The sequence below is a fragment of the Somniosus microcephalus genome, chromosome 11 (assembly GCF_052327205.1).
Source record: "Somniosus microcephalus isolate GS21.2 chromosome 11, FLI_Smic_1.0, whole genome shotgun sequence".
Classification (NCBI taxonomy): domain Eukaryota; kingdom Metazoa; phylum Chordata; class Chondrichthyes; order Squaliformes; family Somniosidae; genus Somniosus; species Somniosus microcephalus.
The window spans coordinates 6,679,506-6,702,912 of record NC_140997.1 but is presented as its reverse complement, the minus strand read 5'-3'; the positions used below and the strand labels follow the sequence as shown (position 1 = coordinate 6,702,912).

The 23,407-nt window shown below is 47.5% G+C and overlaps 1 protein-coding gene across 1 annotated transcript in view; it reads left to right on the top strand.

Annotated features, from left to right (window-relative positions):
• The window catches only part of usp31 (ubiquitin specific peptidase 31), a 112,883-nt gene that overhangs the window by 59,987 nt on the left and 29,489 nt on the right, over positions 1–23,407 (top strand). The window contains exons 5-6 of the mRNA XM_086000063.1: positions 16,616–16,751; positions 23,196–23,325. Of these exons, the coding sequence (XP_085856189.1) occupies positions 16,616–16,751; positions 23,196–23,325 (266 nt within the window). The remainder of the gene's footprint in view (positions 1–16,615; positions 16,752–23,195; positions 23,326–23,407) is intronic.

The window sequence follows — 23,407 nt, the reverse complement described above, 5'->3', positions numbered from 1 at the left end:
CGGGCGTGGGCCCAGCTTGCCAGGGACATTTTGTAAGACAAGGAACTAGTGAAGTACAACTAGACTTCCATGTTCTGAAACAAGTTGATTAAAGCCTTGCTTTACGCTCAAACCAAGTGCGTAGTGAGTTTTATTACGTCAGTAGCATGGATAAATGGAGAGAGACAGGAGATCAGTGGAGAGACGTGGGAGAGGTTGGGGGCGAAAGAGGGACCACCCATACAAGGATGAGCTTTTTCATGTATCCCGGCCAGGGGTGTGAGTGGAGTTTGAACTGTACCAGATACGGGGGCAGTATTCAAATCTCAGCTGGACTCGGCATTGAGTGGAGAGTTGATTTGTTGGGAAGAGAAATCTTTGGGAGGAAAGAGCAAACCGGATTTGAATCAATTAATGACCAATTGGCTGTTTGGTGGAGCGCTGGGATTGTGCCTCGGTGCAGAGCTCCTGACCGTGGCTGGGTGATGCTGAGTTGGCAGGGGAGGGCTGGGAGGAGGGCAGTAAAGTCCACGATCTGCTCAGGTGCCTGCAGATGGAGCAGCTTTGCTGTGGAACGGATGGGAGATGGCATTGAGTTTGAAGGGAAAGAAGATGCCACAATAAAAGTTTGATTAGTGATTTTACACCTTCACTATCTGAGTTTCAAACTATTTCTAATGGCTAGGTCTACTGCGCAATGCAAAATAATGCTATTTAAAAAAATTTTTCACACAAAGGCTTGCCAGCAAAGTTAAAGCCCATGGAATAAAAGGGACAGTGGCAGCATGGATACGGAATTGGCTAAGTGACAGGAAACAGAGAGTAGTGGCGAACAGTTGTTTTTCGGACTGGAGGAAGGTACACAGTGGTGTTCCCCAGGGGTCGGTTCTAGGACCACTGCTTTTCTTGATAATATATTAATGACTTGGACTTGGGTGTACAGGACACAACTTCAACATTTGCAGATGACACAAAACTTGGAAGTATAGTGAACAGTGAGGAGGAGAGTGATAGACTTCAGGAAGACATAGACAGGCTGGTGGAATGGGTGGACACGTGGCAGATGAAATTTAACACTGAAAAGTGTGAAGTGATACATTTTGGTAGAAAGAATGAGGAGAGGAAATATAAACTAACTGGTACAATCCTAAAGTGGGTGCATGAACAGAGGGGTCTGGGGGTATGTGTGCACAAATCGTTGAAGGTGGCAGGGCAGGTTGAGAAAGCATTTAAAAAGGCATACTGGATCCTGGGCTTCATAAATAGAGGGATAGAGTACAAAAGTGTGGAAATTATGATGAACCTGTATAAAACATTGGTTCAGCCCCAACTGGAGTATTGTGTCCAATTCTGGGCACCGCACTTTAGGAAGGATGTGAAGGCCTTCGAGAGGGTGCAGAAAAGATTTACGAGAATGATTCCAGGAATGAGGGACTTCAGTTACGTGGATAGACTGGAGAAGCTGGGGTTGTTCTCCTTGGAGCAGAGAAGATTGAGAGGAGATTTGATAGAGGTGTTCAAAATCATGAGGGGTCTGGACAGAATAGATAGAGAGAAACTGTTCCCATTGGCGGAAGGGTCGAGAACCAGAGGACACAGATTTAAGGTGATTGGCAAAAGAACCAAAGGCGGCGTAAGAAAAAACTTTATTACGCAGCGAGTGGTTAAGATCTGGAATGCACTGCCTGACAGGGTGGTGGAGGCAGACTCGATCTTATCTTTCAAAGGGGAGTTGGATCAGTACCTGAAGGAACATTCTTTGCAGGGCTATGGGGAAAGGGCGGGGGAGTGGGACTCGCAGAGAGTCGGCACGGGCTCGACGGGCCAAATGGCCGCCTTCTGTGCTGTAACCATTCCATGATTCTATGAAAGTGTAGTGGAAATCTGGAACTCATTTCCCCAAAAAGGCTGTGGATGCTGGGGATCAATTGAAACTTTCAAGCGCGAGATGGGTAGATTGTTGTTGGGTCGGGGTATCGAGGGATATGGAGCAACAGCGGGTAAATGGAGTTGAGGTACAGATCGGCCATGATCTCATAGAATGACTGCTCGGGCCCGAGGGGCTGACTGGCCTCCTCCTGTTCCTAAACAAAGTTTAATTTCTATAACTAATTTTCTGGGATCTGTGCTCTGCAGTGGGTTAAACACTGGCCCTTCCACTCTGGAATCTGGATTCAAATCTCTTCTGTCTGGTTGTGAAGGTCTCCCGAGATGAGTTGACACGGCCTCAGTCCAGTTCTTGGCATGTGTCCACAGTACAATACCGTCCATAATGTGACACTAACTTGGAAATCCCACTTCGCCCATTTGAAAAATGGCACATTGGTGCAGTAGAGGGGACAGGCTTCGGTGGCTGGGTCTGAGGCATGTTATTGGGCAGTGCAGAGGGAGCTCTACTCCGCGTCTAACCATACTGTAGCTGGCCTAGCATTACTTCATACAGGAAACTTTCTGGTATCCGGCACTGACAGGACCGAGCTGGTGCCGTTAGATCAAAACTGCTGTAGAAACCAGCGCTAATGTTAAAACATACGGAGCTCAGAGCTCCGTGTGAAGCAACAAACCCTGTTGCTTAGCAACAGCTTCAAAACAGTCGGCGCAGCTTGGAAGTGTCTAGCTGAAGCTGTTGCTTAGCTACAGAGACGCTTGCAGAGCCAGGACTGGAGAAAAGAAGCAACGAAAAGAAAAAAACTGATCTGAACCGACTCCTGAATTTTGCCTGTAGATAGAGCTTTCCGGACATTTAACCTGCGGATAAACGAAAGTTTCCTGTACTGTGTCTGAAATACTGTGTTCTATTCCCCAGAACTAGTATCCTTCATCTTTCATCCAAAATCCAAACTCCTTTCCCTATTGAATTTGTTAATTTCAAGGAGTCCAAGTGTCTGCTGTATGTGAAAGCTGGTCCAGTGTAATAATCTTACAAAATGAGTTAAAGATGGAAACTTGAGTGTGCAGAATAAAGAAATGCTAATTCAGTTTATATTTTTTTTTTTACAAAATCAGTGTTTAAAGCCCAGGATTGTAACTGAGGCTCCAGTGAGCTTTCCAAACAGATCGTTTCCCCCGCTACAATAATTGCAGAGCTTCTCATAACTGCATAAAATTACAAATTGAAGTTTAGTTATACTTACTAGAATCAGCAAATCCTTTTGGCATTCAGACTTGTGGCTATCAGAAGCCTCCTAACCAAATCTTCAATCAGTTGATCAGTCTTTTGTGTCCAAGTTTCTACACGGGCTACTCTGAGTTCAGTGTTACTTAATTCAAGTTCTCTGGTTCCAATTTTTGAGCAGTAAATTCTTACTATCTGGTTATTTATGTTACTTAATTCAAATTGTTGGATAATTCCACTTTTTTTTTTAGTGCCGAGAAGGACTTGTGAATTATCAGAAGTAAAATAGCGGGTGAAAATGTTCGGGTAGTACAAGAGGAAGCATAATCTAGAGCATCGGCTCCAAGAATAACTGGGTCATTGCAGACACCTGGTATCATTGTGTATAGCAGAGCAGCAGCGCTGTAGATTGGGGCTGAAGAAGTTGATTTTACACTAACTGCAAGGGGCTACAGTGGTATTTCTACTCGTTCAAACGTAATCCCGGTTTAGATGAAAGCATGTGGTGTTTCAGACCTGTCATTTACCATGTGCTTATGTCTGACTTTTCTGTGAAAATACAAGTAACCTGGATTGGCAATTACTGTGGCGCTTGTGCATTGACCAGGGTTGCAGAGTTTCCTTTCAGATGTACCAGCTTACTGTAAGGGGATCTGGGTGCGCATTACGCGCTCTATTGTAGAAACATCGAAACATAGAAGACAGGAGCAGGAGTAGGCCATTCGGCCCCTCGAGCCTGCTCCGCCATTCAATGAGATCATGGCTGATCATCCAAATTCAGTACCCGGTCCCTGCTTTCTCCCCATATCCCTTGATCCCTTTAGCCTTAAGAAATATATCTAACTCCTTCTTGAATATATTTAATGAATTGGCCTCAATAGAAACATAGAAGATAGGACATAACCAGCTACGGGGTTGCTGTTTGTCTTGAGCCCACAGTATGGAGATGACAAGCGAAGCTGGAATTCAGAAACCAAATCACACCACGCTGATTGAAACGTATAAAATTCTTCGAGGGCTTGACAGGGTGGATGTTGAGGCTGTTTCTCCTGACTGGAGAGTCCAGAACTAGGGGTCTTCAGGATAAGGGGTCGGCCATTTAGGACTGAGATGAGGAGGAATTTCTTCACTCGGGGGGGTTGTGAATCTTTGGAATTCTCTACCCCAGCGGGCTCTCGAGGCTCAGTCGTTGAGTATATTCAAGGCTGAGATCAACAGATTTTTGGACTCTAGGGGAATTAAGAACATAAGAAATAGGAGCAGGAGTAGGCCAATCGGCCCCTCGAGCCTGCTCCACCATTCAATAAGATCATGGCTGATCTGATCCTAACCGCCAATCCACTATCACAGAACCATCTCCTGAATCTAACAGAATTAGACACACGAAATAGGAGCAGGATCAGGCTACACGGCCCCTGGGCCCGCTCCGCTACCCACAGGGCCATGACCGATCCGAACCTAGACTCATGTCCAAATTCCTGCCCGCTCCCCGTAACCCTTAATTCCCTTTACTTCTAGGAAACTGTCTATTTCTGTTTTAAATTTATGTAATGATGTAGCTTCTACAGCTTTTTGGGGCAGCATATTCCATGGACCTACCACCCTCTGAGTGAAGTAGTTCCTCCTCCTCTCAGTTTTGAAAGAGCAGCCCCTTATTCTAAGACTATGCCCCCTAGTTCTAGTTTCACCCATCATCGGGAACATCCTCCCCGCATCCACCCGATCCAACCCCTTCACAATCTTATATGTTTCAATAAGATCGCCTTTGAGGGATATGGGGATCGGGCAGGAAAGTGGAGTTGAGGTTGGTGATCAGCCATGATCTTATTGAATGGCGGAGCAGGCTCGAGGGGCCATGTGGCCGACTCCTGCTCCTATTTTGTATATTCCTGGGCCTGGGGGGTGGGAAAGACTGGACCCTGATGGGTCAAAATTCACCAATCAGGAAGCAGCCTTTCTCAGGCCTGAGAACTTTTGAAGAACTGAAGCTCTGAAGGTTTCGGGGGATTGGAGGCCTCACTTTCTCGCTTTTTATATGAATGGGAAGTCTCGATTCTGATTGTGTGCTTCTTGCATGCGTTTTGACGTGTACTCAGACCCCAGTTCCATCAGTGAAGTAGGGTAACTATGTGTAGCTGATGTCGGTGCAGTGTTAACAGTTAGAAGTTTAGGGGGGCAATTTTATCCTAACTCTCCGGGCAGGAAACCCACGGGATCGGGTGGAATGCTGGTGTTACATCCCGACCAATATTACTTTCCACTGACTTCAATGGAAAAGAAAACCGGCTGGCGTGTAAAACCAGTGTTGCCTCCGATCCTGAGTGGGTTACGTAATAATCACTCCCTATGTGTCTGCTTGTTCAGTATAAAGGGATTGAAGGGTGAGGCTTGGGTCTCGTTCTGCACACCTGCCGGCCCCTAATTGTGCTCGAGTATATTGTGTAAGTGGAATTTATCACTATTCGATCGCAACTTTCACAGGTTTCTTCATGCCTGGTCCAAGTTGCTATGGACACTCTTTAGCATGCAATGAAATAAAATATAGCTGTAATAAAGGGGAGGTGTCACTTTGAAATGTGCAGTGGTTACATTGATTCCTGGTCCAGCAATGCCTCGTTTAAAAAAGAAAAATTCTCATCCTTGTTTTCAAATCCCTCCTTGGCCTCGCCCCTCCCTATCCCTGTAACCTCCTCCAACCCCCCCGAGATCTTTGGGCTCCTCCAATTCTGGCCTCTTGTGCATCTCCCACTCCCTTCACTCCACCACTTGTCACCGTTCCTTCACCTGCCTGGGCCCCAAGCACTGGAATTCCCTCCCTGAACCTCCGCCTTTCTCTCCTTTGAAGGCACCCCTTAAAGTCTTTGACCAAGCTTTTGGTCACCTGTCCGAATACCTCCTTATGTGGCTCGGTGTCAAATATTGTTTGCTAATGCTCCTGTGAAGCACCCTGGGATGTTTTACTACGTTAAAGGCGCTATATAAATGTAATAAAAACAGAAAATGCTGGAAATACTCAGCAGGTCAGGCAGCATCTGTTGAGGGAGAAACAGATAATGTTTCAGGTCGATGACCCTTTGTCACTTCTGATGAAGGGTCATCGACCTGAAACGTTAACTCTGTTTCTCTCTCCACAGATGCTGCCTGACCTGCTGAGTGTTTCCAGCATTTTCTGTTTTTATTTCAGATTTCCAGCATCTGCAGTATTTTGCTTTTGTATAACTAAGTTGTTGTCACGAGGGGCTCCACTCACTTCACACGTGCGTTCTGATCTTTTGGGACTGGCGGTGTGTACTCCTCACAGTGATGAAAGAGTTCCTCACATCAGCGTGTCAAGGTGGTGTTGGCAGGAACCTTGTCTTTTTTGGTTGCATGATGTCCATGAAGTGATGAACAATCTTAACTCTCTCTCTTGAGTTGGAGGGAAAACATTAATCTCGAAATGAAACATTCTCTGGGCTCTCTCTTTTCTTGGTAAGGCCGAGAGCACAGCCTTGCTGTTTTTCTGACTAACGCTAATTGCTGTATTTTACTCCCATTAGGACACATTTCCAAAACCCGATTTCAAAAGCATTAAAGGTTGGTGTAAATGTTTCAGCCATTTCGAAATAAAGGGTGGGCATGATGAATGGCAACAATTTTACGTGGGATTGCAATCAAAAGTTGCAATAAAACTGGTGCCATTTGTTTAAATTATGGTTCTGTCGGAGGCTGGTGAATTAAACGATTATCTGAAGATCAGTAACAGCGGAGTTTGTTCAAATGCTGGCCTGTTGCTGTTATCTTCTGACACAGCGCACATGTACCCAGGGAGATTACAATAAGGAAAATTGAGCTGTCTGACAGATTTACCACAGGAATATTGACGGGCTTTGTGTTGGTGCGGTCATCTACTCCTTGCGTTCAGATGGAGCAGTGAGATACCATGTGACTGAGTCAGATATTGGAGTCTGGTTCAGCAGGTGCTTTTATGACTTGTATTTTTACCCCAGTGTGGTTACTGGCTGAGTCTCTCTTCTCTCTTCCCCCACCCCCTCCTAGTACTGGAGCAAGCGGATCAATTATAGTTCCCCAGCAGTTGTCCTGTGTGCCATTAAAAGTTATGATGTGGCGATGCCGGTGTTGGACTGGGGTGGACAAATGTGAGAAGTCACACAACACCAGGTTATAGTCCAACAGCTTTATTTGAAATCACAAGCTTTCGGAGCGCTGCTCCTTCGTCAGGAAGGAGCAGCGCTCCAAAAGCTTGTGATTTCAAATAAAGCTGTTGGACTATAACCCATTAAAAGTTGCATTTGCATTCAAGGACTGCAGCTTACGGCAAACAAGTTGTTCCTCCATCAGTTATACTCGAGCATAAACAACTTGGCCTGCAGAGACCCATGATAAGGATCTAACCTGGTAAAGGGATTCGATAGTGTAGATAGGCAGAAACCATTTCCTCTGGTGGGGGAAGCCAGGGCCAGAGGGCACAATTTCAAAATGAGAGCTCGGCCATTCAGGAGTTAAATCAGGAAGTGCTTTTCCCACACACAGGGTAGTGGAACTCTCCCCTAAAGCCTGTGGATGCTGGGGGACATTTGGAGCTTTCAGGACTGAGAGATCTCTTGCTGTTGGGTAAGGGTATCAAGGGGTAGGGAGCAAAGGCGGGTTAATGGAGTTGAGGTACCGAGCAGCCATGTTCTACTAGTTTGTAAATGGCAGTGCAACGAATCTTGCACTTTTTCTGTGACAGGAACAGCAGTGAGCTTTGAGACTGCATTCAGTGCATTTCATTATAAAGTGTCATCATTCCAAAAGGAGTTGGTGTTGAGAACATTTGAGCTGCAGTGACAGCCTCATGTGGAGGAGTCAGCTCAACAGTTCGTGACTAATTATTTGATGATTTAAATTCAAGGGCCAGCACTATAGAATTAATCTCCGCTGCAATCAGAATAGATCCTTCAGATGCCTGTTGGCTTCTGGAGGAGAGGAGCTGATGTTTCTTTTTCACTTGAAATTGTGTTGAAGCATCTCTAATGGTGGATTAACAAGCAGAGCTGATGTCCAGCGATGGGAGCAATCTGAAGCCCTGAATTTGAGTATCGTGGAGTGGTGCAGTGTTTAGGAGTATTGGCTTGAATGCAGTTTTTCCCCATAGCCAGTTGGTATCAAATAAACTGCCAACTGCAGGCGCACACTGTGGATTGGGAAGCTTTGCTGCTGGCAGAGAGAAACGCTGTGCCCTATTCTATTAATTCTGATTAAAGGAGTTCACTCCTGTTAAGTGAATATTGTTTTTGCCAGACTTTACCTCGTGCTGCTTTACAGGCCAAAGTAGATGGGTCACTAGTTGTATAAAAACGATATCCCTCCACTTTCTATAGTTCCACCATTGACGGACCTGCCGTCAGCCGCCTAGGCCCTAAGCTCTGGAATCCAGTTTCAGCACAACCTGTTGTCTACATTCTGAAGACAAGTAGCTACGTTTGTACGTTACCGTGCTCTGCTGTTTGTCCTTTGCTCCGGTTTGTTAACCTGTTCACTAGTTTATAGTCTAAGCCATGGTCTAATGTGGTTTATTTTGCTGCTTTTTGAAGTTGGGTAAAACATGTGAGGCCTGGATATATCCAGTAAGCCAATTACAGTGACGAGGGTTTATTTTAACCATGAGCTCGCTACAGTTTGGATAGGTGAAGGTGCACTCCTGCTCATAGTGCTTGAGGGCTGACCTGTGTAAGTGGTCCTTGTCACAGAACACACAAATATATAACCCTTTTCTCTCCTTACACCAAGCATTGCCCATGGCGAAAAGGGCAGGATTGGGTTTTAAATATTTCTGGATATAAGGTGTTCAGGAAAGATGGGGACGGAAGGAAATGAGGTAGGGTGGCAGTATTGGTTAAGGAGAATATTACAGTGCTGGGGAGAGAGGATGTCCTGGAGGGGTCAAGGACAGAATCTATTTGGTTAGAGTTAAGAAAAAGTAGAGGTGCCATTATATTATTAGGTGTATCTTGTAGGCCACCAACTAGTGGGAAGGATATAGAGGAGCAGGTTTGCAGGGAAATTACAGAGAGGAGCAAGAGCTATAGAGTAGTGATAATGGGGAACTTCAATTATCCTAATATAGACTGGGATAGTAATAGTGTAAAGGGCAGAGAGGGGGAAGAATTTCTGAAGTGTGTTCAGGAGAGCTTTCTTGATCAGTATGCTTCCGGCCCAACGAGGAAGGAGGCATTGCTGGATCTGGTTCTGGGGAATGAACTGGAGCAAGTGGAGCAAGTTTCAGCAGGGGAACATTTAGGGAACAGTGATCATAGTATCATAAGGTTTAGATTAGCTATGGAAAAGGACAGGGAGCAATCTGGAGTAAAAATACTTAATTGGAGGAAGGCAAATTTCAGTGAATTGAGAACGGATCTGGCCCGGGTAAATTGGAATCAAAGATTGGCAGGCAAAACTGTAATCGAGCAATGGGCTACTTTTAAAGAGGAGATGGTTCGGGTACAGTCGAGGTACATTCCCACGAGGGGGAAAGGTAGGGCAACTAAAGCCAGAGCTCCCTGGATGACGAAAGAGATAGAGAGTAAGATGAAGCAGAAAAAGAGTGCGTATGACAGATGTCAGGTTGAGAATACGTGTGAGAACCAGGCTGAATACAGGAAATTCAGAGGGAAGTGAAAAAGAAAATAAGCAGGGCAAAGCGAGAGTGTGAGAATAGATTGGTAGCTAACAAAAGGGAATTCAAAAGTCATCGATAGGCACATAAATAATAAACGGGTAGTAAGAGGAGGGGTGGGGCCGATTAGGGACCAAGGAGAACGACGCGTGGAGGCAGAGTGCATGGCTGAGGTACTAAATATACTTTTGTATCTGTCTTCACCAAGGAAGAAGTGCTGCCCAAGACATAGTGAAAGAGGAGGTAGTGGAGATACTGGATGAGATAAAAATTGATAAAGAGGAGGTACTAGAACGGTTGGCTGTACGTAAAGTAGATAAGTCACCAGGACCGGATGGGATGCATCCTTGGATGCTGAGGGAGGTTAAGGAGGAAATTGCGGCGATATTGGCCATAATCTTCCAATCCTCCTTGGATACGGGGGTGGTGCCAGAGGACTGGAGAATTACTAATGTTACACCATTGTTCAAAAAAGGGTGTAAGGATAAACCTAGCAACTACAGGCCAGTCAGTTTAACCTCGGTAGTGGGGAAGCTTTTAGAAACGATAATCAGGGACAAAGTTAACAGTCACTTGGACAAGTGTGAATTAATTAAGGAAAGCCAGCATGGATTTGTTAAAGGCAAATCGTGTTTAATTAACTTGATCGAGCTTTTTGATGAGGTAACGGAGAGGGTTGATGAGGGCAATGCGGTTGATAGGAGCAGGAGTAGGCCATTCGGCCCCTCGAGCCTGCTCCGCCATTCAATGAGATCATGGCTGATCATCCAAATTCAGTACCCTGTCCCTGCCTTCTCCCCATATCCCTTGATCCCTTTAGCCTCAAGAAATATATCCAACTCTTTCTTGAATATATTTAATGAATTGGCCTCTACTGCCTCTGTGGTAGAGAATTCCACAGGTTCACCACTCTCTGGGTGAAGAAATTCCTCCTCATCTCTGTCCTAAATGGCTTACCCCTTATCCTTAGACTGTGATCCCTGGTTCTGGACTCCCCGACCATCGGGAACATCCTTTCTGCATCTAGTCTGTTTAGTCCTGTTAGAATTTTATAAGTTTCAATGAGATCCCCTCTCATTCTTCTAAACTCCATCGAGTACAAGCCCAATCGACCCAATCTCTCCTCATACGTCATTCCTGCCATCCCAGGTATCAGCCTGGTGAATCTTTGCTGCACTCCTTCCATGGCAAGAACATCCTTCCTCAGATAAGGCGACCAAAACTGCACACAATACTCAAGATGTGGTCTCACCAAGGCCCTGTACAACTGCAGCAAGATATTCTTGTTCCTGTACTCAAACCCTCTCGCTACGAAGGCCAACATACCATTTGCCTTCTTAACCGTCTGCTGCACCTGCATGCTTACCTTCAGCGACTGGTGCACAAGGACACCCAGGTCTCGTTGCACTTTCCCTTCTCCCAATCTATTGCTGTTCAGATAATCTGCCGCCTTGTTTTTGACACCAAAGTGGATAACCTCGCATTTATCCACATTCTATTGCATCTGCCATGCTTCTGCCCAATCACCCAACCTGTCCAAATCATACTGGAGTTTCTCGGCATCCTCCTCACAGCACACACGCCCACCCAGCTTTGTGTCGTCTGCACACTTGGAGATATTACATCTAGTTCCCTCGTCCAGATCATTAATATATATTGTGAATAGCTGGGGTCCTAGGACCGATCCCTGTGGTACCCCACTAGTCACTGCCTGCCACTCGGAAAAAGAGCCGTTTATTCCAACTCTTTACTTTCTGTCTGCCAACCAGTTCTCTATCCAAGTCAATACCTTGCCCCCAATCCCATGTGCCTTACCTTTACACGCTAATCTCTTATGTGGGACTTTATCGAAAGCCTTTTGAAAGTCCAAATACACCACATCCACTGGTTCTCCCTTATCTATTTTACCAGTTACATCCTCAAAAAATTCCAGTAGATTAGTCAAGCACGATTTACCTTTTGTAAATCCATGTTGACTTTGTCCAATCCGGTCACTGTTTTCCAAGTGCTCTGCGATTACATCTTTTATAATGGACTCTAGCATTTTCCCCACTACCGATGTCAGGCTTACCGGTCTGTAATGCCTCGTTTTCTCTCTACCACCTTTTTTGAACAGTGGGGTAACATTAGCTACCCGCCAATCCATGGGTACTGTTCCAGAGTCTTATCGAATTTTGGAAGATGACCAGCAATGCATCTACTATTTCTAGGGCCACTTCCTTAAGTACCCTAGGATGTAGATTATCAGGCCCTGGGGATTTATCGGCCTTCAATCCCGTCAATTTCTCTAACACCATTTCCCTACAAATACTGATTTCTATCAGTTCCTCCCTTTCATTAGACCCTATGTTCCCCGGCATCTCTGGGAGGTTATTTGTGTCCTCCTTTGTGAAGACCGAACCAAAGTATGTATTTAGTTGGTCTGCCATTTCTTTGTTCCGTGTTATAAATTCCCCTGATTCTGACTGCAAGGGACCTACGCTTGACTTCACCAATCTTTTTCTCTTCACATATCTATAAAAGCTTTTACAGTCAGTTTTTATGTTCCCTGCAAGCTTACTCTCATACTCTATGTGGTGTACATGGATTTCCAAAAGGCGTTTGATAAAGTGCCACATAATAGGTTTGCCAGCAAAGTTGAAGCCCATGGAATAAAAGGGACAGTGGCAGCATGGATATGGAATTGGCTAAGTGACAGGAAACAGAGAGTAGTGGTGAACGGTTGTTTTTCGGACTGGAGGAAGGTATACAGTGGTGTTCCCCAGGGGTTGGTTCTAGGGCCACTGCTTTTCTTGATATACATTAATGACTTGGACTTGGGTGTACAGGGCACAATTTCAAAATCTGCAAATGACACAAAACTTGGAAGTATAGTGAACAGTGAGGAGGAGAATGATAGACTTCAGGAAGACATAGACAGGCTGGTGGAATGGGTGGACACGTGGCAAATGAAATTTAACGCAGAAAAGTGCGATGTGATACATTTTGGTAGGAAGAACAAGGAGAGGCAATATAAACTAAAGGGTACAATCCTAAAGTGGGTGCATGAAGAGAGAGACCTGGGGGTATATGTACACAAATCATTGAAGGTGGCAGGGCAGGTTGAGAAAGCAGTTAAAAAAGCTTGTGGGATCCTGGGCTTCATAAATAGAAGCATAGAGTACAACAGCAAGGAAGTTATGATGAACCTTAATAAAACACTGGTTCGGCCTCAACTGGAGTATTGTGTCCAATTCTGGGCATCGCACTTTAGGAAGGATGTGAAGGCCTTCGAGAGGGTGCAGAAAAGATTTACGAGAATGATTCCAGGGATGAGTGACTTCAGTTACGTGGATAGACTGGAGAAGCTGGGGTCATTCTCCTTGGAGCAGAGAAGGTTGAGAGGAGATTTGATAGAGGTGTTCAAAATCATGAGGGGTCTGGACAGAGTAGATAGAGGGAAACTGTTCCCATTGGCGGAAGGGTTGAGAATCAGAGGACACAGATTTAAGGTGATTGGCAGAAGAACCAAAGGTGACATGAGGAAAATCTTTTTTACGCAGTGAATGGTTAGGACCTGGAATGCACTGCCTGAAAGGGTGGTGGAGACAGACTCAATCGTGGCTTTCAAAAGGGAATTCGATAAGTACCTGAAGGAAAATATTTGCAGGACTACGGGGAAAGGGTGGGGAGTGGGACTGGCTGAAGTGCTCCTGCAGAGAGCCGGCACGGGCTCGACGGGCCGAATGGCCTCCTTCTGTGCTGTAACCATTCTACAATTCTGAGTGTGCAAGGGTGGGTATGTAACCTTATCCCAAGCCTCGTTCATTGCCATTCTGAACCCTGACACTAGCAGCAAACCCCTGACCTCTGCTCTGTGCTTCCCGGAGCTTCCCAGCTAGTGAGGAATCCCGGACTCAAACTCCTCATTCCATGATGCGACGTTTTTGTAATCTCTTCCACTTGCCATCGAGTCCTGTGATGAAGATGTAGCATAACATTGGGCAGCGACTCCTCGCTGGCCAGCTTTCAGTGGATGTTGGTATTTAGAAGACTGGCATTTGGTGACGAGGGGAAGCATCGCTATGAATGCTGATATTCATCTTGCTGGCTCACCGTGGGCTGTAAAACACTTTGCAGCTCTTTGTCAGACTGGCTGGCAGCAACATAAGCCCAATGGTTATGAGAGTATAATGCATGCTGAAATGTGCTCTTCGGTGTGGTTATGTCACTGTCTAATCAGAAATGAAAGTGGTGCTGTTTTCAATTATGTATGGAACACATTGTTGAGCTCATTTCAGAGCCTTCAGCCTCTTGAGATGTGTCAGAAAATTTGCACCGGCACTATTTCGGAATCATTAGTGTAAACAGGCTGGAAAGAAATGTCAGGGAGTTGGCTTCGTATCACACAAACACCAGATCGCTTCATGTGTCTGTGAAATTCCATCCTTTACTATTTTCATAGCCATTAACCAGAAATGGGTTAATACCTCCCGTAAAATGGGAGTGTGAATAGGTTAAGTGTTTGCCTGCCAGAATACCATGAGTGTAATTTCAAGGCTATTGCTTTTTAATGTGCTATAAAATAGTGAAATATTGAGCACTGTGTAGGGGCTCTTTTTTTATTTAAATAATAGATTTTATTTTTTGTGTTAATGGAGTAGCTGCAATGTGATTAGATTAATTAGTTCCCCGTGGAGGAAATGTATTTATAGTTCTCATTCAGGCGTGCTCCTTTTTTTCAAATGGCTGTTTTCTAACGAGACTCTGTGTGTTGGTGCCAAGTGCTGGTTTGTTTTTACAACTCTCATTAAGGTAGTATTGAGAAAGGCACATAGCCAGAGCCCCAGGCATCCTGCCTTCCTCCACGATGGGTAGCCAGTCATTGTAAGCCTTGCTGAGAATCGTTCTGGGCTTGTTTTCCCCAACATGTTGCTGAGGCAGCCACTTCACTCCATCGCGGGCCAGAATCCTGCAAGTCTATAGATTCAGATGGCAGCATTGGCCAAGAACAGCCTCTTCCCAGCCTCCAGGCCAACAACATTGAGAGGAAATATCAGCATCAGTAGAACCGACTAGCTTGTCGGCGAAGGCCATATTGCCGGGCATCGGGTGTGAGTGAGAAGCCCATGGGCTAAAGCTTGGACTGTGCTGGAGGAGGATGGGAAAGGGTTGCACGGGGGGAGGGAGCGGGGAGCAGGCTGCACGGGGGGAGGGAGCGGGGAGCGGGTTGCACGGGGGGAGGGAGCCGGGAGCAGGTTGCACGGGGGGAGGGAGTGGGGAGCAGGTTGCACGGAGGGAGGGAGCGGGGAGCAGGTTGCACGGAGGGAGGGAGCAGGGAGCAGGTTGCACGGGGGCGGGGGGGGGGGAGCAGGTGGCGGGGAGCGGGTTGGGCGGGGGGGAGGGAGCTGGGAGCAGGTTGCACGGAGGGAGGGAGCGGGGAGCAGGTTGCACGGGGGGAGGGAGCGGGGAGCAGGTTGCACGGGGGGGGGAGCGGGTTGGGCGGGGGGGGGCGGGGAGCGGGCTGCAAGAGGGGGGGAGCAGGTTGCACTGGGGGGGAGCAGGTTTACATGGGGTGGGGGAGTGGGGAGTAGGTTTCACGGGGGGAGGGGGTGCAGTAGATTGCACAGTGGGGGGGCGGGTAGATGGGTAGAGGGTGCACGGGGGAGGGGGTGCAGTAGATTGCATGGTGGGGGGGGCGGGTAGATGGGTATGGGGGAGGGGGTGCAGTAGATTGCACGGTGGGGGGGCGGGTAGATGGGTACACGATGCACGGTGGGGGGGCGGGTAGATGGGTACACGATGCACGGTGGGGGGGCGGGTAGATGGGTACACGATGCACGGTGGGGGGGCGGGTAGATGGGTACACGATGCACAGTGGGGGGGCGGGTAGATGGGTACAGGATGCACGGTGGGGGGGGCGGGTAGATGGGTACACGATGCACGGTGGGGGGGCGGGTAGATGGGTACAGGATGCACGGGGGGGGGGGCGGGTAGATGGGTACAGGATGCACGGGGGGGGAGGGGGTGCGGGCAGAGAATGGGAATAGATTGCACCGAGGTGGAGGGTAGGGAATGGAGGAGCTTGCTGGCACATTTGTTCCCATTTGACTTTCTCACTGACAGCTGCGCGTTTGATTCTTTTTGCTCAGACCCAGTCGCTAGTACAGAACCCTAAACTAATCATGGATGCAAGTTTAATTATTACTGACCGGAAAGGCAAATGGCATGTTGGCCTTTATTGCAAGGGGGTTGGAGTACTAGAGTAAGGAGGTCTTGCTACAATTGTACAGGGCCTTGGCGAGACCACACCTGGAGTACTGTGCACAGTTTTGGTCTCCTTATCTAAGGAAGGTTATACTTACCTTAGAGGCGGTGCAACGAAGGTTCACTAGATTGATTCCTGGGATGAGGGGGCTGTCCTATGATCAGAGATTGTGTAGAATGGGCCGATACTCTCTGGAGTTTAGAAGAATGAGAGGTGATCTCATTGAAACATACAAGATTGAGGGGGATTGACAGGGTAGATGCTGAGAGGTTGTTTCCCCTGGCTGGAGAGTCTAGAACCAGGGGGCACAGTCTCAGGATAAGGGGTCGGCCATTTAGGACTGAGATGAGGAATTTCTTCACTCAGAGGGTTGTGAATCTTTGGAATTCTCTGCCCGAGGGCTGTGGAGGCTGAATCGTTGAGTATATTCAAGGCTGAGGCCGATAGATTTTTGGACTCATGGGGAGCGGGCGGGAAAGTGGAGTTGAGGTCGATGATCAGCCATGATGTTATTGAATGGCGGAGCAGGCTCGAGGGGCCGTATGGCCTACTCCTGCTTCTAATTCCTATGTTCTTATGAAATAAATGTATCTTTTACCTCTTTTTTCTTTTACAGGCCGTTGAACATCACCGTGGTTTACGAAGGAAAATGTTCGCATTGCATGAGAATAGGGGTAGCAGTTCCACTGTCGGGTACAGTGGCCAAACTCCGCGAGGCAATATCGCAAGAAACCAAAATCCCCACTGATCAGGTAAAGGTGCATTTTATTTTCCAACAGTAAGATTAGTCCATTTTAGCTGAACTTATGACAGTTATAAATCCATATCGTGTAAAAAAGACCGTTTAGGCTGTGTAGCCCGGGGAACAGGGAGGGCGACTTTCATTGCCAAGGTATTTATTACCTTGCGTGCCCCACATCATGTCATCTTTAAACCACTTTCTAGCTTTGTGGAAAATCCCTTTGTTGAAGTGCTGCTCCGCGGGGGTCCTCAGCGAAGTCTTTTTCTATTAACACAGCAAAACTCGGAGGGCACCGCGTTTAAAAGGGAACCACAGCCCCAGTCAGACGGTAAAACAGACCAACCACGGCCGTGCCCGGGCGCGCTGTGCAAGGAGCCTTCCGCGTGATGTCGGCGAACTGTGTCTGCTTTGCTCCGAGGAAATGCCTGCATCCTGGGATCTCTGGACGAGCTCTTCAACTAAGGATTTTTCCACAAAGGAAGGAGGCAGTTATATTCCACTGTGGGGCACATAAAGGGGTAAGTGCGTTACACTGGCAGTACCACCCCTGCAGCTACCTCCTCGTCGGGGATGCACCTGCGACAGTGTTCCTGTTAGCCAAACACTCTTTATATTTGCGATGGGGGCCTCCTCCCTGCTGTAAGGGTGCCGTGTGGTGACTTTGGGCAGGCTGAATCCAGATGCTCAGTGTGCCAGAGTGCACAGCTCAAAGTCGTCCTTAGTTTGCCAATAAAACGCCCGTCTCGCTTGAGAAGTGACGGGATGGCTGGTGTGGGAAATGGGGAGGGAATGATTCGCACTGGTTTAATAAATGGTCTTCAAGTTTGGGCCAAGGCACCTTGAAAGGCAGAGCGTGGAGGGGTTTTACTCTGTGTTTAATTGTGTTGTACCTGACCAGGGAATGCTTGCTACTGACATTAGAGCCTGGATATTTACACGGGCGGGGGAGAGTTTCGGACGGGATTTCCCCGCATGCTATGGAGTTTTAACTCCACAGTGTGCAACCCGTGGCCCTGACAGGTTCCCCGCCCGGAAGTCAGCCTGATTGACGAGCTTGACTTCCAGTCAGGCGGTGAGCAGGCTGCAGGTCCAGCTCGGTGCGATTCACGAAGCCGGCCTCCTGGCAGCAGGGCTACCCGCTCCTTGTCGCGCCTTCGTAAAACTTGGAAGTGAGAGGGTTGGAGCCGACTTCCCGACGTGCTTGGAATTTTTCTTGCTTTAACCCTCCACCTGCTCACCCATGTTAACATCCCCCCCTAGGTGTCTGACATGGAAAATATTTCATTTTTCACTAACATCCCTCATCTTGATGAGCACAAGCTGATCCTGCCATTTAATCAAGTACTCCGTTGATGAAAATACCGTTAGACAGGGTTCTCCTCTGTTGTGAGGTGGGAAAGTCGAGGCTAGATGCAAGGGGCTGGGCACAGACGGTTCAAAGTGGAATTTGTAAGCTAGGATTTTAAAATCAAAGTGCTGGGGAGATGAGTCAGTGGAGGTTAGTGAGGCAGGGTGACCGTGAGAAGGATGTCGTGTGGGATAGGATGTGGGAGGAAGAGTTCTGCAAGAGTCGGAGTGAGTGTAAGGAGGAAGGCGAGGACCGCGTTAAACTACTGAGGTTTCGGAGGTTTGAAACCGTTGGCTTAATGTTTTGTGTGAAGTTCCTGCAGGCTCCAAGTGCATTGATTCTCAGGACAGTTAACGCTGGGATCTGTGGATTTAAAGCTGGTCGCACTGTTTGATGTACGTAGCATGTTTTGTCAAATCTATTCCATCCATCATGCAAGAAAGAACTTGATTTATGCAGTTCCTATCGTGCCCTCAGGATGTCCAAAACACTTCACAGCCAATCAGTTACTTTTGAAGTGTTATGGAGAGAAATGCAGTAGCCAGTTTGCGCACAGCAAGCTCCCACAAACAGCAGGGAGGTAAATGACCAGATAATTAGTTTTTTTGGAGGTGTTGATTGAGGGGTGAATGTTGCCCAAGAATCGTGCGGTTTGGGATCTTTTTACGTCCACTTAAGCCGGCAGGTGGGGCCTTGGTTTAACATCTCCTACAAAAGACAGCACTCCTGACAATACAGCACTCCCTCAGTATTGCACTGGAGTGTAGATGATATGCCCAAGCAAGGCTTGAACCCACGACCATTGGACCTTCTTGTGATACCTTGTAGTTTGGAAATGGGGCCCAGGGGTTGGGGAGTAAAATATTTGCGACTGCAACAGTCCTGGGGTCATGAGTGCAATGTCCTTGAATTCCTGCAATCACTTTATTATATTTGAATTGCCATAAATGTTGCACTTAACAGGAAGCAGTAGTTTAGCACGTTTGTTCGACCTACCTCATACCCTTGCGATGCCTGTTTGACTTAGTTGGTAGCCCTCGCTCTTGAGTCAGAGGTTAGGGGTTCATGTCTCCCACTAGGATGTGTGTAATGTTAGCTGACACTCTAATATAGAGGGAGTGCTGTCCTTCACATGAGCTGCTAAACCAAGGCCATGTTCTGTCTGTTGACTCTGGCACTACTCGGAGAGCGGGGAGTTGGGGGGCTCCTTGTACATAGAGTCCACCGCCCAGAACGGGCCATTCGACCCAACTGGTTGATGCTGGCGTTTATGCTCTACATGAGCCTTCTCCCACCCCTCTTCATCTAACACTCTCCGCATATCCTTCTGTTCCTTTCTCCTTCATGTACTTATCTAGCTTCCCCTTAAAGGCATCTATGCTATTCGCCTGCCTCAACCACTCCCTGTGGTAGCGAGTTCCACATTCTAAGTTTCTCCTGAATTCTCTATTGGATTTATTAGTGACTATCTTCTATTTATAGCCCCTAGTTCTGGTTTCCCCTACAAGGGAAACATTTTCTCTACATCTACCCTATCAAACCCCTTCATCATTTTAAAGACCTCTATCCGGTCACCCCTCAGCCTTCTCTTTTCTACAGTACTACAAGGAGTTCTCCTTGTGACCCGGCCAATATTCCTCCAAAAACCCATTCACTGGTCGGAGAGATCTTGCAGTGTGAAAATGGCTGCCGCCTTTGCCTATACAAGTTACTGCATTGCAAATGAATCCATTGTCTAAGGCACCTTTTAATAAATCCCAGTCATTCCTCCTCGTCCCCTGGTGTAGCGCACCTCTTCTGCTGGTTTTTCATCCTGTGAAGGAGGTGATAGCGGAAGAATGGAATGAACTCGGAAGAGTGGAATGAACTTGTGCAGGGATTTGTTGACTAGGATAGTACAGCACAGGAGGACATTCGGCCCATTGAGTTGAGGATTTTGAAGTCATTGTGTGAGGGGATGGCAGGGGTGGGTGGCAGCAGAGGGTGGAGGACAGGGATGATGGGTGAGTGGGACAGGGTGAGGGTGCTGCAGTTCCCGATGTGTTTCACTTTGTGTCGGGTGGATCTCGGGAAGCCCAGCTTGCGCCCGTTGCGTTCGAGTCTTGCCCCCTGTGCCGCCTGTCCCTCCCCCACCTCCTCCGCCTGTGGTAGTCTTCAGCTGTCGCAATCCCGGACTTCAGAATTTTTTTCCTAAACCTGCCCGCCTTGTCACCAATGTTCCCTCTAAGTTGCGCATCCGTCTGCCAGTCCTGCACAATCTGGGACCGGCTTTTCCAGTGTTAAACTTTGCGCATGCGCGAAACTGTGACTTGGGCCGTGCAGCCCCTTAAAGGGGCCGCACACCCAAAATAAAATTAGGGGGAATGTTGCTGGTCACATCTCTTCCTACCTTTCAAAACCTTTTTCTGCAGCCTCGCCTGTGACTTTCTCCATTAGCCTTGTCCCGGTTCCCCTTGTGTCCAATCAGCCCCTGTGAGAAACATCTTGGGACCCTTCTGTTATGTTAAAGGCCCTATTTAAGCGTAAGCTGGAGCAGAGTGCTTTATTGGTCTAATAAAAGCAGAAAGTGCTGTGAATGAACAGTAGATCTGTAAATCTGGATTTAAAAAAAGTCACATTAGCCTCTCTCTGATATGGCAGACTTTGTACTTGGTTTTCTGATTTTTAGATTTCCAGCATTTGTAGATTTTCTCCTCCCACCCCCCCCCCCCCCCCCCCACTTGATTTGCTCTGGAATGTCAGCGTTGTCCCTGTCGTTCTGTGGGCGTGTTGTGTGTGAGACGCCCTCGGCTGTGTTAGCACTGCTGTAGCATTGTTTGCTGTGTCTTCACTGCAGTACAATACCACCTCCAGGCACTGTGCAAAATCACTGCCTGGACTGTAAACTGGATTCTAGATGGTTTGGCTGGAGAGCTTCCTGAACAACAACCAATTAGATGCTGAGAACAGAACAGCAGGTTGCAGCCGGAGCAGACTGCGGTATTCTGTAATCTGAAAGCAGCGCCCAATCTTGATTACTAGAGGACAGGAAACCCAAAACACCAGGAATTCTTCAGCCTGTAAATCTTGAGGGGACATTTTTTTTTGTGTGGGGGGAGTGGGAGGGGGTGGGGGGTGGGGGGTGGGGGGAAGAGAACAGGTAAAAAGAGCTGCAGTTGTTTCAAAAATATATACATTTGTTTGTACGACAGCACGTAGCTGTCCCCTCTCTCCAACCCCAGAGCTGTTTCCTTTAAGGGGGGGTTTCTCACCGTTCAATCAGCTGACAAAGGGAGGGTTTTGAATTTTGACACCCCACCAATGTTCCCTTTAAGCTGCGTCACCGCGCTCTGGAGGTCCCGCGCAGCCGGCTCACCGGCTTTTAAATGGAAAACCCGTGCGTGTGCGGAATTTTGAATGGGCAGTGAGGGAACATTGCACCCCGCCCCCAACCACGGTTTAAACATTGAGCGCTGATCACCTCATTGGTGAATGCATAGGGGGAGTTATTGAGCCCGCAAGGGGTCGTCCTCTGTACATGAAGGTGGCGACCCTTCACGTTTCCCGGGCATGGGGTAGACTGAATGCTGCTGTCTGCCATTTCTCCTTCGGGAGATCTGGGTGCTGGGGCTCGTGCTGGCTGAACCAGTCCCTCTACTTCTCGGCTTGTGCAATTAGCCGTGAGATATTTCCAACTCTCAACATCATAGCTGAAGGGTTTGCTTGGATGCTTCCTTGTAGCTCCTTTCAACTGCTTGCTGTACATAAGAACATAGGAACATAAGAATCAGGAGTAGGACATAAGGCCCCTCCAGCCTGCTCCGCCATTCAGTAAGATCATGGCTGATCTTTGACCTCAACTCCACCTACCCCGAGAGTCCAAAAATCTATCCATCTCGGCCTTGAATATACTCAAAGACTCAGCATCCACAGCCCTCTGGGACAAAGAATTCCAAAGATTCACAACCCTCTGAGTGAAGAAATTCCTCCTCAACTCAGTCCTAAATGGCCGACCCCTTATCCTGAGACTATGCCCCCTAGTTCTAGACTCTCCAGCCAGGGGGAAACAACCTCTCAGCATCTACCCTGTCAATCCCCCTCAGAATCTTGTATGTTTCAATGAGATCACCTCTCATTCTTCTAAACTCCAGAGAGTATCGGCCCAATCGACTCAATCTCTAGGACAACCCTCTCATCCCAGGAATCAATCTAGTACAATGGATTTTTAGCATTCTGGAATCGTTCATACCAATGCCATTTCCTACCCAGTGCTGCTGATCTCCATGTGCTTAGGGATCTCAGTTGGTAATCTTGACCTAGCACTTGTCTTGCTATCTGCCCCCACCCCCCGCCACCACCATGTACAATAGCCCCTCAACACCTTCCGCTTTGCTTGGTTGCCTTAACAGAATTCTTTGCAATGGCTTCTTCTTGGCTTTCTTTTTAAAGGAGGGTGTCATTCTCTTGCACTTGTTTTCTGGCAGGGATGAGGGGAGGAAGGAAGAACTAAAGGTTCTGTTAACGCGATAGATTTACAATGGGAGAAAGATGAGGCAGTGGTTTTGGAAGAGCAGGCGTATAGTGGCTATAAATGCTGTCACTCGTGCTGTGTACTTCTCGTTTGTGGGACCTTGCTGTGCACAAAATGGCTGCTAAATTCGCCTACATAAGTGACTGCACTTATGAAGTATGAATTGTATGCAACGTGCTTCGGGATGCTGCTGAGAGCTGTGATGAAGTGTGACATCACTGCAGAGTCCTCGGAAAAACCAGCAGCTTGTGCCGTGGCACCACGTCAACAAGAATTTGGTTCCAAATGCCCCAAACTGATTTTATACACAACTCTAGTCAGCTGGCAGAGAGAGGAGTCTTTCATTCCATCAGCCTGTGCTGCAATCCAATCCAGGTCGTAGAGGTGACTGACTGTACGATCCGCCCGTATCACCGGGTCTTTGAATCCTGGCCCACTCAGCTTGAGCCCAATGGGGCTTATTGTATACCGTTTGTCACTAAGTGCCACGGTGCTGTGTAGTCACTGAGCAAGCCGTTTAAATAAATTATTTTAAATTCTTCTTTGAGCCACATGTTGCGCCTTCATTACTTAACTCATTCAAATGTTTGTTGCAGATTGTTCTAACGGAAATCTATTATGACGGATTCCATCGTACCTTCAGTGATGGTGATGCCCTGGACACTGTTCATGAAAACGACTGTATCTATGCATTTGAGACACCCGATGTCTATATTGGTCAAAGAGGTACGCTTGTGTGAAAGAGTTAAACCACGGCACCTAATGGCGTGTTTTAGTAAGGCTCCTGTAAAATAGACTTGGTGTGTGG